This window comes from Balaenoptera ricei, chromosome 2 (genome assembly GCF_028023285.1).
Source record: "Balaenoptera ricei isolate mBalRic1 chromosome 2, mBalRic1.hap2, whole genome shotgun sequence".
NCBI classification, from domain to species: Eukaryota; Metazoa; Chordata; class Mammalia; order Artiodactyla; family Balaenopteridae; genus Balaenoptera; species Balaenoptera ricei.
Genome location: NC_082640.1, coordinates 60125957 through 60138258, shown reverse-complemented (window position 1 = coordinate 60138258; position 12302 = coordinate 60125957). Strand labels below are relative to the sequence as shown.

General features: G+C 38.5%; 1 protein-coding gene across 1 annotated transcript in view; it reads left to right on the top strand.

The window, feature by feature from the left end:
• ETFA (electron transfer flavoprotein subunit alpha) overlaps positions 1–12302 on the top strand; it is an 85818-nt gene that overhangs the window by 73177 nt on the left and 339 nt on the right. The window contains exon 11 of the mRNA XM_059915430.1: positions 1110–1190. Coding sequence (XP_059771413.1) covers positions 1110–1190 — 81 coding nt within the window. The remainder of the gene's footprint in view (positions 1–1109; positions 1191–12302) is intronic.

The window sequence follows — 12302 nt, the reverse complement described above, 5'->3', positions numbered from 1 at the left end:
AAAAATTAATTAATTAATTAATTTAGTTAGTTAGTTAGTTATGGCTGTGTTGGATCTTTGTTTCTATGCGAGGGCTTCCTCTAGTTGTGGCAAGCGGGGGCCACTCTTCATCGCAGTGCGCGGGCCTCTCACTATCGCGGCCTCTCTTGTTGCGGAGCACAGGCTCCAGACGCGCAGGCTCAGTAATTGTGGCTCATGGGCCCATTTGCTCTGTGGCATGTGGGATCCTCCCAGACCAGGGCTCAAACCCGTGTCCCCTGCATTGGCAGGCAGATTCTCAACCACAGCACCACCAGGGAAGGCCTGCATTTGCTTTTTAATGTCTGGCTCCCAAAAGGGGAAAAAGAGAAAAATGAAGAGCACTGATCCTTTAAATCTCCTGGAAATAACTTTGACTGGAGGGGGAAGGCATGAACAATGATGGTTAAGGTACAACAGCAGTAGCCACTGTCCTCTTTGCACCTTTGTGGTCAGAAGCAGCATTCCATGATCAAAGCGCAGATCCTCAATATTTGGAGAACAGGGTCCTTTTTGCCCACTCTGGCTCCTGTAAGCTGTGTGAAAGCTGCCCCAGGGACATGCGCACAGCTGCCTGCCACTAGGGCTGGGAGTTGGGGGGTGGGTAGCAACTATTTTGCTAAGAGCTACAGTTTACCATGCAAGTCTTCCCCTGGAAGTTGCAAACCTTTAATAGATTCCAAAGTTCCAAAATGGTTACATTAGAAAGATTCTGCCAGTTCAGTTGTAGTGTAGGTGAGGAGACAGATTCCCAGTGCTTCCTACTTGGCTATCTTCCCAGAATCCTCTCCTCTGATTTGTTACTTACCTAAAACATTTTTTTTCATAAGTAAAAAAAGAACTTTAAAAAATAATGATTTAAAACCTTTTTAATACTGCAATGGGCTAGTGGTGGGGGTGGGAGATAATCTTGTTATGTTCCAATCCAGAAATTTCTAAACTTACAACATTGGCATAAATTAATCAAACTAATCTTATTTGGTAGACATTTTTAAGAATACAAATTTGTTGTTAGGGAAGTTAGAATAGAACCATCAATCTGTGTGGTATGTTTTCTTATAAAGGCCAAACTCTTTCTTTTTGTTTCACAGACAATTGTGGCTATTAACAAAGACCCAGAAGCTCCAATTTTTCAAGTGGCAGATTATGGAATAGTTGCAGATTTATTTAAGGTAAGTTGGCCTTGAGAGTGATGGCTGTTATCTAGGTTGTCATCCAACAACCTCCAGGAGTTGGTCAGGGAGGAAGCTATTATAGGAAAACATTGTGTGTTTGTGTATCTGTGTCTGTCTGTGTATGTATATATTAATATACGCAATTTTGAACTACTTAAAGTGAAGAGTTGTTCTGCTTAATATATGATGTTATATAGAGCATTGTAACTTTCCCCTTAAGAAGTCCATATCGTCTTTCAAACATCCACATGGCTCTTGGCATCTCATATGCCAAGTTAGTATACAGTGTGAAATGACTCAAGTAATTATAACCTAGAACCATATTTGGCAGGTACCTTAAAGAAATTCACATCGTAACCCCTCATTCAGAGATTTACTAGTGATGCTATAGCTTTTCATGGGATGAGTGGGCACTCAAGTCCACTTTATCTACTCAGCAAGTATGCTCTGCTTGCTGTGTTTGAGAGTCAAAGGCCTTCCTAACAGTGACAGCTGTAGAGAAGGACACTTATTTCCCACTCCTCGCACTCCTCGTTTTTTTGAGTGTTCTTTCTACCCTGCTACCACCCCTGTATTTGCCCTCTCCATGAGAGAATTACTTTAGTGATATTGTTGAGCACCTGATATTCATTTGGCCACATTTAAAGGTCATAGCTTATGCATGGCCTGGCCTCTTTTTGTCCCTCAGGGCCTGTCTACTAGCTTCCAGGTTACCTTGTGCAGAAATCACTCGTGCAGGAATTGAGGCTCTGAAAGTAGCATCCAACCCTGGGTTTACTCGAGTGAGGAGCCCCTCACATAGAAGTATAATGAGCTACTGTGGGCCTTAATGGAGAGGCTGCAACCTGAGAACAGAGCCAGGGGTGGTCTCCCCAGCAAGAGGACTGGCCCATTACCATGGCTTCTCCAGCACTGTTTATGATCCAGATGAACTAATGAGTGCACTCTGAGAGCACATCTGTATTTTGAAGTGTATGTTCATGCTCAGTGAAAGATGGGCCCTTCAAATGCTCACAATTATTCAGTAATGGTCCAGACTTCATGGAGAGACTAGAATTGGGGCTGTTATCCTGGGTCAGCATAGGACAGCTTTCCCCATGGAACCCCCCCTCCCAAAAGAGCCTATATCTTGCATGGGAAAAATACACCCCCTCTTCTGTGATCCTGGGGTTCTGTATCTGAAATTTAGGGTTTAGGTAGGTTAGCTGCTCCTGTGACCTGGCCTAACTATGTAAGAACAAACAGTGGCAGTCATTTGACCAAGATATCCCAGTGGGAGGAAAAGTTAGTATGAAAAAGATAAATGTTTTTGTATTTCTGTATAATAATACCTTTGTTCAAGTAGAAAGCATTTAGTTCCAGTGAGATACAGATAAAGGGATAAAGACCTTTTAATTTAAAAATGAAAGCAAACACTTTCTGAACCTTAACCATGTATCATGTTGATATGTTTGCAGACAGGCATCTACTGTAGTTACCTTTTATTTTTCCTCAAGAGAATATTTGAGTAAATCTATAAGTAATTTTGTTTATTTTAAGTTATGTTTTTCTGTCTGCTTGTGTACTGTATATTGCTACTCACATGTGGGGCTTACTGGATAAAAGAATGAAATGTTAGACAGTCGGAAATTTGTGATGTTCATACTGTGTGGGACACCACTGCATCTATCATTGCTACAAAGATGCTCCTGCCTCAGGGCAGGATATCACTGCTATCTTTGTAGCAATGATAGATGCAGTGGTGTCCCACACATTGTGCCTCTTGCATTAAGGGCTACTCCCAGGTTTAACATGAGAGAGTGTATGTATCTGTATTGTATGTGTGTGTGTGTTTGTGCGCATGCACATGATCAAAGAGATATCTCATTGAGAGTCCTAGGACAGTAAAAGTGGAAAGGGACCTCAAAGATCATCCAGTCAGCTGATTTCCAACCTGAGATTCTCAAGCTTTTTTTGGTGTTTTAAGAAGCGCACTTTTAAAAATTTTTTGAAAAAATTTTTTATTGAGATAACATAGTTTTATAACATTATATAAGTTTCATGTGTACAACATTATATTTCTACTTCTGTATACCCTACAGCATGCTGACCACCAAAAATTTAGTTTCCACTTATCACCATACCGTTGATCCCCTTTACTCATTGCACCCTCCCCCAAGCCCCTTCCCCTCTGGTAACCACTATTCTGTTCTCTGATTCTACGTGTTTGTTTTTATTTGGTGTGTTCATTTACTTTGTTTTGGTGGGGGGGGGGGTTATATTCCACGTGAGTGAAATTGTCTTCCTCCTTCTGATTTATTTCCTTAGCATAATACCGTCAAGGTCCATCCATGTTGTCACAAATGGCAAGATTTCATCTTTTTATATGGATGACTAGTATCCCATTGTATATGTATACACCACATCTTCTTTATCCATGCACTGTTTGATGGCCACTTAGGTTGTTTCCCTATCTTGGCTGTTGTAAATATACTGCAGTGAACCTATGAGTCCCCATATATCTTTTCTTTTATTTTAAAACTTTTAAAAACTTTTTGTTTTATATTGGAGTATAGCCGATTAACAATGTTGTGATAGTTTCAGGTGCACAGCAAAGCAACTCAGCCATACATATACATGTATCCATTCTCCCCCAGAGTTCCCTCCCATCCAGGCTGCCACATAACATTGAACAGAGTTCCCTGTGCAATGCAGTAGGTCCTTGTATACGGGTCATTTTAAATACCCGTATATCTTTTCAAGTTAGTGTTTTTGTATTCTTTGGATAAATAACGCAGGAGTGGGATAGCTGGTTCATGTGGTAGTTCTATTCCTAATTTTTTTGGGAATCTCCATACTTTTTCCCATAGTGGCTGCACCAGTTTACATTCCCATCAGCAGTGCAGGAGGGTTCCCTTTTCTCCACTTCCTCACCAACACTTGTTATTTCTTGCCTTTTTGATAATAGTCATTCTAACAGAAATGAGGTTTTGATTTGCAAGTCCCTAATAATTAGTGATGTTGAACATCTTTTCATGTGCCTGTTGGCCATCCATATGTCTTCTTTGGAAAAATGTCTATTCAGCTCCTCTGCCCATTTTTTTTTTTAATTAATTAATTAATTTATTTATGGCTGTGTTAGGTCTTCATTTCTGTGCGAGGGCTTTCTCTAGTTGTGGCAAGCGGGGGCCACTCTTCATCGCGGTGCACGGGCCTCTCTCACTATCGCGGCCTCTCTTGTTGCGGAGCACCTCTGCCCATTTTTTAATCAGGGTGTTTGTTTTGTTGTTGTTGAGGTGTATGAATTCTTTACATATTTTGGATATTAACCCCTTATTGGATATATGATTTGCAGATATCTTCTCTTGTTTCATAGGTTGTCTTTCCATTTTATCAATGATTTCCTTTGTCATGCAGAAGCTTTTTAGTTTGCCATTTGTTTATTTTTTGCTTTTGTTTGCCTTGCCTGAGGAGACATATCTGGAAAGATGTTGCTAAGACTAATATCAAAGAGCATACTGCCTATGTTTTCTTCTAAGAGTACTATGGTTTCAGGTCTTACATTCAAGTCTTTGATCCATTTTGAATTGATTTTTGTGTGGGGCATGGTCTATTTTCATTTTTTTGCCTATGGCTGTCCAGTTTTCCCAGCACCATTTATTGAAGAGACTGTTCTTTCTCCATTGTATGTTCTTTTTTCTTTCATTGTAAATTAATTTTCTGTATATGTGTGGGTTTATTTCTGGGCTCTCTATTCTCTTCCACTGGTCTGTGTATCTGTTTTTGTGCCAATACCATGCTTTTTTGATTACTACGTCTTTGTTATATAATTTGAAATCAGAGCATGGGATACCTCCAGCTTTGTTCTTTTTCCTCAGGATTGCTTTGGTTTTTGGGGTCTTTTATGTTCCATGTAAATTTTAGAATTTTTTGTTCTATTTCTGTGAAAAATGTCCTTGGAATTTTGATAGGGATTGCATTGAATCTGTAGATTGCTTTGGGCAGTATCAACATTTTAACAATGTTAATTCTTCCAGTCTATGAGCATGGAATATCTTTTCATTTATTTATGTCTTCTTCAGTTTCTTTCAACAGTGTCTTTCAGTTTTCATTATACAGGTCTTTCACTTCCTTGGTTAGATATATTACTGGGCATTTTATACTTTTTGTTGTGATTGTAAACAGGATTGTTGTCTTAATTTCTCTCTCTGCTAGTTCATTGGCAGTATGTAGAAACGCAGCAGATTTTTGTATGTTGATTTTGTACCCTGAAGCTTTGCTGTATTCATTTATTACTTCTAATAGATTTTTGGTGGAATCTTTAGGGTTTTCCATATATCAAATTATGTCATCCACAAATAGTGACATTTTTACTTCTTCCTTTCCAATTTGGATGCCTTTTATTTCTTTTTCTTGCCTAAATGCTCTGGCTAGGACTTCCAGTACTGTGTTGAATAAGAGTGGTGAGAGTGGGCATCCTTGTCTTGTTCCTGATTTTAGAGGGATAACTTGGTTTTTCACCACTAAGTGTGTTGTTCGTGGGTTTTATACATATGACCTTTATTTTGTTGAAGTACATTCCTTCTGCACCCACTTTATTGAGAGATTTTACCATAAATGGATGTTGAATCTTGTCAAGTGCTTTTTCTGCATCTGTTGAGATGATCATATGGTTTTTGTCCTTCATTTAGTTAATGTTATATGTCACGTTAATTGATTTGCAGATGTTGAACCATTCTTGCATTCCTGGAATAAATCTCACTTGATCATGGTGTGTGATCCTTCTAATGTATTGTTGTATTTGGTTTGCTAATATTTTGTTGAGGATTTTTTCATCTATATTCATCAGAGAGATTGGTCTGTAATTTTCTTTTTTTGTGTTGTCTGTGTCTGGGTTTGGTATCAGGATAATGTTGGCCTCATAAAATGAGTTAGGAAACGTTCCCTCTTCAGTTTTTTGGAATAGTTTGAGAAGGGTGGGTATTAAATCTTCTTTGAATATTTAGTAGAATTCACCTGTGAGGCCATCTGGTTCTGAACTTTTGTTTTCTGGGGAGCTTTTGATTACTGTTTCAGTCTCTGTACTAGTGACTGGTCTATTCACATTCTCTATTTTTCATGATTTAGTCTTGAAAAATTGTATGATTCTAAGAATTTGTCCATTTCTTCTAGGTTGTCCAGTTTGTTGGCATATAGCTGTTCATAATATTCTCTTATAATCCTTTGTATTTCTGTGGTACCCATTGTTATTTCTCCTCTTTTGTTGATTTTATTTATCAGAGCCTTCTTTTTTTCTTGGTGAGTTTAGCTAATAGTTTGTCAATTTTGGTTATCTTTTCAAAGAATCAGCTCTTAGTTTCACTGATCTTCTCTATCATCTTTTAGTCTCTATTTCATTTATTCTGATCTTTATTATTTCCTTCCTTCTACTGGCTTTGGGCTTTGTTTGTTCTTTTTCTTGTTCCTTTAGGTGTGAGAGTAGATTGTTTATTTGAGATTTTTCTTGTTTCTTGAAGTAGGCCTGTGTTGCTATAAGCTTCCCTCTCAGTACTGCTTTTGCTCCACCCCATAGATTTGGGTATGTCATATTTTCATTTTCTTTGGTCTTCAGGTAATTTTTTATTTCTCCTTTGATTTCCTCATGGGCCCAACAGTTGTTCAGTAGCATGTTGTTCATTCTCCACATTTTTATGATTTTTTCCAGCTTTCTTCGTGTAGTTGATTTCTAGATTCATACCATTATGATCAGAAAAGATGCTTGATATGATTTCAGTCTTCTTAAATGTATTGAGAGTTGTTTTGTGTCCCAACATATGGTCTATCCTTGAGAAAATTCCATGTGCACTTGAGAAGAATGTGTATTCTGCTGCATTTGGATGGCCTGTTCTGTACAAATCTATCAAATCAGATCTGACGTTTCATTTAAGGCTGCTCTTTCCTTATTGACTTTCTGTCTGAATTATCTATTGGTTGATGTAAGTAGGATCTCCTACTATTACTGTGTTGCTGTCAGTTTCTCCCTGTAGGTCTGTTAATAGTTGTTTTATATATTTTGGTGCTCCTCTGTTAGGTGCACATATGTTAATAAGTTGTGTCTTCTTATGAATTGTCCCTTTTTCATTATACATTGTCCAATTTGTCTCTTGTTAATTTTTTTGTCTTGAAGTCTTTTTGTCTGATATGAGTGTAGCTACACTTTCTTTTGGCTGCCATTTGTTTGGAGTATCATCTTCCATCCCTTAAGAAGTCCACATTTGACTATAGGGAGACTATTTGGAGTAAGACATAATTTTTATTTGCCTTTAGCTAGAATTACGGTAGTGTCTATCTCATGCTGCTCAGAAGTTCTGAAGTACAGTTATATACGCCTTTGATTAATACAAAGTGAGAAAGTTAATCAGTCCTTAAAAATGCAGTTTGGGGAAAAACTAGTAAAGAAGATACTAAAAATTCTGCTTGAGTTGCAGCCTCCCATTTATTACTATATGAGTAACATGCAGGGTGTGTTCTTCTTAAGTTGTCTGTGTCCCAGAGAGATGTGATTTGGGGAAGCTGCTCAGCAAGTTATTGGCACAGCTAAGCCAGGCTTCTGATTTCTGTTCGTTTTCTCATCACTCTGCCTTTCCAGCTCATCAGGTACCACAGCTGGGTGGTTCACCACTACTCCTGTACCTTAGATAAGTTGCAGTAAATAGAACCACATCTTTGACAGACTAGCAGCCAAGGCAGAACTAGACAGAAATCAAATTGTTTTCTCAGTTGAAATCAGAATGATTCCAGATGAATATTATAGTAATTCTGACAGAAGAAGAGACAGGGTGGTTCAGTGAATATACTTCTCACTGGAGCCACCCTCTCTTTAAAAATCAAATATTTAGGGGCTTCCCTGGTGGCACAGTGGTTGAGAATCTGCCTGCTAATGCAGGGGACATGGGTTCGAACCCTGGTCTGGGAAGATCCCACATGCTGCGGAGCAACTAAGCCCGTACGCCACAACTACTGAACCTGCGCGTCTGGAGCCTGTGCTCCGCAACAAGAGAGGCCGCGATAGTGAGAGGCCCGCACACCGCGATGAAGAGTGGCCCCCGCTTGCCGCAACTAGAGAAGGCCCTCACGCAGAAACGAAGACCCAACACAGCCAAATAAATAAATAAATTAATTAATTAATTTTTTTAACAAATCAAATATTTAAAGGTATAACAACTTTAAAAATACAAGTATGCAAATGATGAATGAAAATTATTATCTATTTGGGATTATGATCTTAAAATAACATCATAAGTCAAATAATAGCTGTGTAAAAAGGGCTTTTTTAGATCAAATTTTTGTTTAAAAATTAAAAATTTCAAACTGTATCACACATAACAAGTGTATATGGCTATTAGACTAATAATTCTCTAAGGGATACTGTGTCCACAAAATTTCATCATGTCTGGAGTAAAAATGTATATGCATAACATTTTATTTTCTTATATTCATCCTTTTACTTTACCCTCCAACAATCATATGAGTTAGGACAAGTTTTTTTTTTTCTTCATATGACAAAAATAACATGGTATGGTAATTATGAACTTTGTTTCATATTCTGTCTTGGGCACATACTAATTAAATTATCTTAGCCAAGTTATTTAATCTCTCTGAATATAAGCTTTCTCATAGATAATATAAATATTACACTACCTTGTAATGAGAATTAAATGAGATTATACTGCACCTAGTATAGTCTATGTTAAATATTAGCCTACCTGTTTGTATTTCCTACCATACATTTACATAGTAGGTGCTTAATAAATGGTAAATATCATAATCAGAGTTAGAGTGATAGGGCAGAGGGTACCACCTGACTGATAGTTTGGGGTCTTTGTTTTTTTCTTAATATAATAGGTTTACTGAGATGTAATTCATATACTGTAAAATTTACACTTTTAAAACGTACAATTCAGTGGGGGTTTTTTTTAGTATATTCACAGAGTTATGCAGCCATCACTTCTGTCTAATTCTGGAACATCTTCATCACACTGAGGAAACCCCATACCCATTAGCAGCCACTCCCTATTCACATTCTCCCCAGCCCCTGGCAACAACTAATCTACTTTGTGTCTCTGTACATTTGCCAGTCTTGGATATAGAATCATGTAATATATGGTCTTTTGTGGCTGGCTTCTTAGCATAATGTTTTAAAGGTTCACCATGCTGTAGCATGTATCAGCACTTTATTCCTTTTTATTGCCAAGTAATAGCCATCATATGGATATGCCACAATCTGTTTATCCATTCATCAGTTGATAGACTTTTGAGTTGTTTCCACGTTTTGTCTGTTGTAAGTAATGCTGCCATGAGCATTCATGTATGAGTTTTTGTGCACTGATTCATCTTGTTTGGATATATATCTAGGAATGGAATTGCTGGTTTACTTTATAACTCTATGTTTAACATTTTGAAGAACTGTCAGACTGTTTTACAAAGTGGCTGCCTCATTTTACATTCCTACCAAATATACAAGGGCCCCAGTTTCTCCATACACTGGCTTACACTTGTTATTGTCTTTTATTATAGCCATCCTAATGGTTGTGAAGTGGTATCTCATTTTGGTTTTGATTTGCATTTTTCTGATGACCAGTGATATTGAGCATTTTTCATGTGTGCTTTTTGGCCATTTGTATATCTTCTTTAGAGAAATGTTTATCCAAGTCCTTTGTCCATTTTTTAATTGAATTGTTTGTCTTTTTGTTGCTGAGTTGTAAGATTTCTTCATATATTCTGGATGTTAAACCCTTGTCAGACATATGATTTCTAAGTATTTTCTCCCATTTTGTAGGTTGTCTTTTCACTTTCTTGATAATGTCCTTTGATGACAAAAGGTTTTAATTTTGATAAAGGCCAGTTCATCTATTTTTTTCTTTTGTTGCTTATGTTTTGGATGTCATATCTAAGAATCCGTTGTCATGATCCAAGAGTCTTATGGTTTTCGCTCTTATAATTAGGTTGTGGATCCATGTTGAATTAATTTTTGTATATGGTGTGAGGTGAAGGTCCAACCCAACATCATTCTTTTGTATGTGTGGATATCCAGTTGTCCATCTCCATTGGAGAGACTATTGTGTTCTCATTGATTAGACTTGGCATACCTCCTGTCTTTTTAAACCTTTTTCACCTCTTCCCAGCATAGTCATTCACTGGAGTCATTCTAATCCCTTTACTGTCTCTGGAACCTGCATTGTTTATCTCTGTTTGCCTCCTTATTTTTTTGCTCAGTATCTTTTTCTTCTCCATGGTAATGTCCTGATTTTTCTTAGTCCGCACCAGTCTCAGCTTTCCTCAGGACTCCTGAATTTGGAGCTTTTGGAGCTTTTAGTGCCGTTCTTCTCATCCTCTTACATTACAGTGGAAGATGAGCACATTTCTAACCGGGTTGTTCATAGGCCTCTGGCTCTTCTCTCCAAATAGTGAGTGGAACTCCTCATGGCCAGGAATCAGGCCTGAACTTCTTTATCTCCCATAGTGCTTATCCTGAGGAAATACTAGGTAAATGAGTGAAATATAGTTGTGCTGTGACTTATATCAGTAGATTATCGTATTTTAAACATAAATTCACTCTCATTTGGTCTTACTGAATAGGGAACTGCCTCTGCAGTATCTAAAATAGAATAAAAGTAAGAATCCAGATCTTTCAGTGTGCTAAGACCATCAAGATACTCAGTAAACTGAGTTGACATGTTCTTTTTCCTAACTAAGGCATTGTGTGGTATGCTTGGAAAGTCTGAGGTTGATCTAATAAAAAGGATGTAGAGGATGGAGAGAGAAAGACCCTTCAACTCTTTTTTGGGGAGTGTGGCAGGGGGACATTCTGTAAGGTTTTTAAAAACTGTTCTAAACCAAATTAATGTTTTATTTAAAAGAAGTTGGGCTCTAGCCTATTTTTCATGAAACACGTAGGTCCCACATGAAGCTCATTTAGCATGTCATCTGTGTGACTGGCATAAGCTCATGGTCTCTCCACCGAGAAAAGCTGGGAGAAATGGTGCCAGCACTTAATGCTGCCCCTGAGCTAATGCCTCCTGGCTCCATGGTAAACATGGGCCTTTTAATAGGCTGGAGACAAAGTGACATTCGGAAGGAACAACATGTCAACAATTTCCTTAATAAATTTTGTACGAACACATTATTTCCACCTAATGGAAATGTAACTCTCTTAAATAATTGAGAGGCTATATTCATCAGTGGCGAGTTCAGCTGGGATCTTTGTGAGCTAGGGCAGTCGACAGCCCCTTGGAAGACTGAGTAATTGATATTTTACACGAGTAGCTCAGCTAGTTTTTAGGTGGGCTCTGTGTGACATTCCCCTGCAGTCCCCACACGTAGCCCTCCTCTGTTGTCCAGGCTGTTACAAAGCAGCTCCACACCAAAAGCTCCAGTTGCAGCCACTAAACTGCCAAGACCAAGGGTTAGTAATTAATCCTTTTTAAAGTGGGAGCCAACTCGGTCAGTTTCCCTCACTGTGGTTTCTTACTGTGTCTGCTGACCAACCACTGCATCAGCACAAGGTCTTGATTTTAATAAAGAGTGATGATGGGTAATGTTCAGCATGCAGCTCATTTTTACGTGCCAGAAGATAGTAACATGTGCTGAGGAACAACAGCCGCAGTGTTTGTTAAATGAATGATGAATGAATGAATGAACAATGAGAAAACAAGTACTAGAGGAGGTTGACAGGAGTCGTGACTAAGCAAGAGACTCTGGTGTGGACTTTGAAGGAAGGGCACGAATGCAGTGAGGGAAGGAAGACTGCTAGGAAACACGAAGGTGAAAAATATACACTATTCTCAGCGCAGAGAAAAGTCGGACTTCCTATTTTCTGTGGTGCCTTTCTGAGGTTTGGGGTTGTGTCAGAAAGGCTCCTAGGCCATGAGTGGGCTTTGGCCCTGCCAGCCATGTGTCCCAGGTGACCTCTCCCTCCCAAGGTTTATCGTTTCCCCATGGATGGGAAGAGAGACTATGGGCAAACAGGGAGTTCCTGGGTGGGGGAGAGAAGGGGGCACTTTGTACCTCCGTAGTGATTCACATTGTTTCTTTTGGCCTCTTTTTACTTCTTAAGGAGCTGTGACCATATCACAATGAAGACTCAAGTTG